The sequence below is a fragment of the Propithecus coquereli genome, unplaced genomic scaffold (assembly GCF_000956105.1).
Source record: "Propithecus coquereli isolate 6110/MARCELLA unplaced genomic scaffold, Pcoq_1.0 Scaffold527, whole genome shotgun sequence".
Lineage (NCBI taxonomy): Eukaryota > Metazoa > Chordata > Mammalia > Primates > Indriidae > Propithecus > Propithecus coquereli.
The window spans coordinates 950,523-952,710 of record NW_012151141.1 but is presented as its reverse complement, the minus strand read 5'-3'; the positions used below and the strand labels follow the sequence as shown (position 1 = coordinate 952,710).

General features: G+C 39.8%; 1 protein-coding gene across 1 annotated transcript in view; it reads right to left on the bottom strand.

The window, feature by feature from the left end:
- LOC105820436 (zinc finger protein 64 homolog, isoforms 1 and 2-like) overlaps positions 1–2,188 on the bottom strand; it is a 30,062-nt gene that overhangs the window by 9,248 nt on the left and 18,626 nt on the right. Inside the window, exons 3-4 of the mRNA XM_012656917.1 lie at positions 1,650–1,811; positions 495–557 (exon numbers count right to left, since the gene is read on the bottom strand). Coding sequence (XP_012512371.1) covers positions 495–557; positions 1,650–1,811 — 225 coding nt within the window. The remainder of the gene's footprint in view (positions 1–494; positions 558–1,649; positions 1,812–2,188) is intronic.

The following is a 2,188-nucleotide window of genomic DNA, read 5'->3' as shown; positions in this document are numbered from 1 at the left end:
TGATTTTTCTTTCTTACAAAAATACTTATAAAATCTTCCTTTCTAAATTACAAAAATGATACATATTCACTGTATCTAATGATAAAATGTGAAAATACATAAAAGTTTTTATTTTTTCCCTTTATTTCTCTCCTTACTGATCATTACAGACAAACACACACACTTAAATAGGATCATCTCCTTAACATGAGAAGAATATGTACATTCAAATTTTAATTAATCTTGGCAGGTTAGTTTTCACAATGGCTGCTGCAGTTCACATTCCCACTAGCCAAGTTTGCTCACATCCTCTCCAGTACTGTATTTTATTGCTTTAAACATTTTCTGCCAAAATCGTATGTAAAAACAGCATCTCATTTTTATTTAATTTGGATCTGTATTCCCGCGACAACCAATGAGGTTTTGAGTCATAGCGTGTGTCAGACTACCTGGATCCCCAGCTCCTAGCACACGGCAGGGGTTTGGGGAACATGTGCTAAAGAAATTTTACTTACCCGTGTGAATTTTTAAATGACGCTCCATGTCCTTCATGCCATAGGCAGTCTTGAACTGACAACCTACGAAAAATAAGGAAAGATTAATTACAGAGGGGAACATTGTAACTTTATAGTGGAGAAAACTGGCAGAAACTTCCTTAACCAAGGGACGAATGTTAACGCCACAGTCATGGGACCAATAGGTCTCACCTGCCTCCTTACATGATGCACCAAGAGGGACACAACATGACTTCTGTGGTTCCTGCCCAAACTGTGTAACCTGAATCTAATAATGAGGAAACATCAGACAAACCCAAACTGAGGCCCGCTTTACAAAATAACTGGCCTATACTTTTCAAAAATGTCAAGCTCATGAAAGACAAAAGCTTAACTGTTCCTGATGAAAGGAAACTAAAGACAAATAAAATCCAAATGCAAATAGTGAGCACAGGTTGAAGCCTGGACTGGGGGAAAAGTGTTTTTCTTTTGATCGAAAGGACGTTTGTGGGACAGTCGCTGAAATCTGATTAAGGTGAGTAGATTTGGTGATAGTACGTATCCATGTTAATTTTCTGATTTTGATGAACATCCTGTAGTTATATAAAAGAGTGTCCTTGTTTTTAGAAAATACATACTGAGATATTTGGGGGTGAGGGGGCATCACGTCTGCAACCTGCTCTTAAATTGTTCGGGGAAAAATATACGTATATATAGAAAGAATGATGAAGCAAATATGGTAAAATGCTAACATTTGAGGCATCTAGATGAAAGGTATACAGGAATTTTTTGTATAATTTTTGCAACTTCTCTGTAAGTCTGAACTTATTTCCAAATAAAAAGTTAAAAGAAAAGTAAGGGAAGAAAAATCTTACTGGATGTCTTCCTAAACTATAGCACAGGCAGAAAAATTTACAGCAATCAGAAGTTTTCCCGAATTCCATTTCAAAGGCCCGTGGCCATAAAAGTCTAAGAGCCCACGTGCACAGTGGCCACGGACAGCGAGAGAGAAGCCGTATGCGTTGACGCAAATGCTGTGGGGCTCTAACTTTTATGCCAGGCAATTTGGGACACATCTGTGTCCAGTTGTCAGGAATTCATAAGGGAGAACCCTGGAACCTGAACCGGGTTAAATGTCCCGCCCTCCACACAAGTAGGACATAATACTGCCTCTACCTGGATAGCAACAGTTAAGCCTTTTCTGAGCAGGTGGGGTCGCAGGCTTCTTGGTACGTGACTTGGCAGGGAGAGAGATGACCGTGGCTGTCTGGTTTTCGTTACTTTCCGTGGGCAGGTAAGTTTGATAGCCATGTTCGAAAACGAATTCAGGAGCTGAAACTAAAAGATAGAGTAATTATTCATTTTCATGATATGGATACCCAATAGCTATTCCCGTTGCCTACCTTCCTTTGTAGAAAATGAACACGCCAGACTGCTTTCCAAGTCTCCTTTGCTGCTTAAGTGTGATCATGAGACCCAGTTCTAGCCAATGAGATACTAGAGAGCAACTGCTAGGGGAATTCTGTATTTTCCTCCCTAATTTTTTTGAAAATGAAAAAAAAAAAAAGAGGGGGAAAGAAGAGAAACAGTTGAAGAAAGCTCATTTTTGCTGCCCTGTTGTCCCACTTCCTGTCTTTGGACATGCTGGAGTGATGATGTGATGCCTGGATCTGTGGCAGCCATTCTGTAACCATAAGGGGAAAGCATGAGAATCC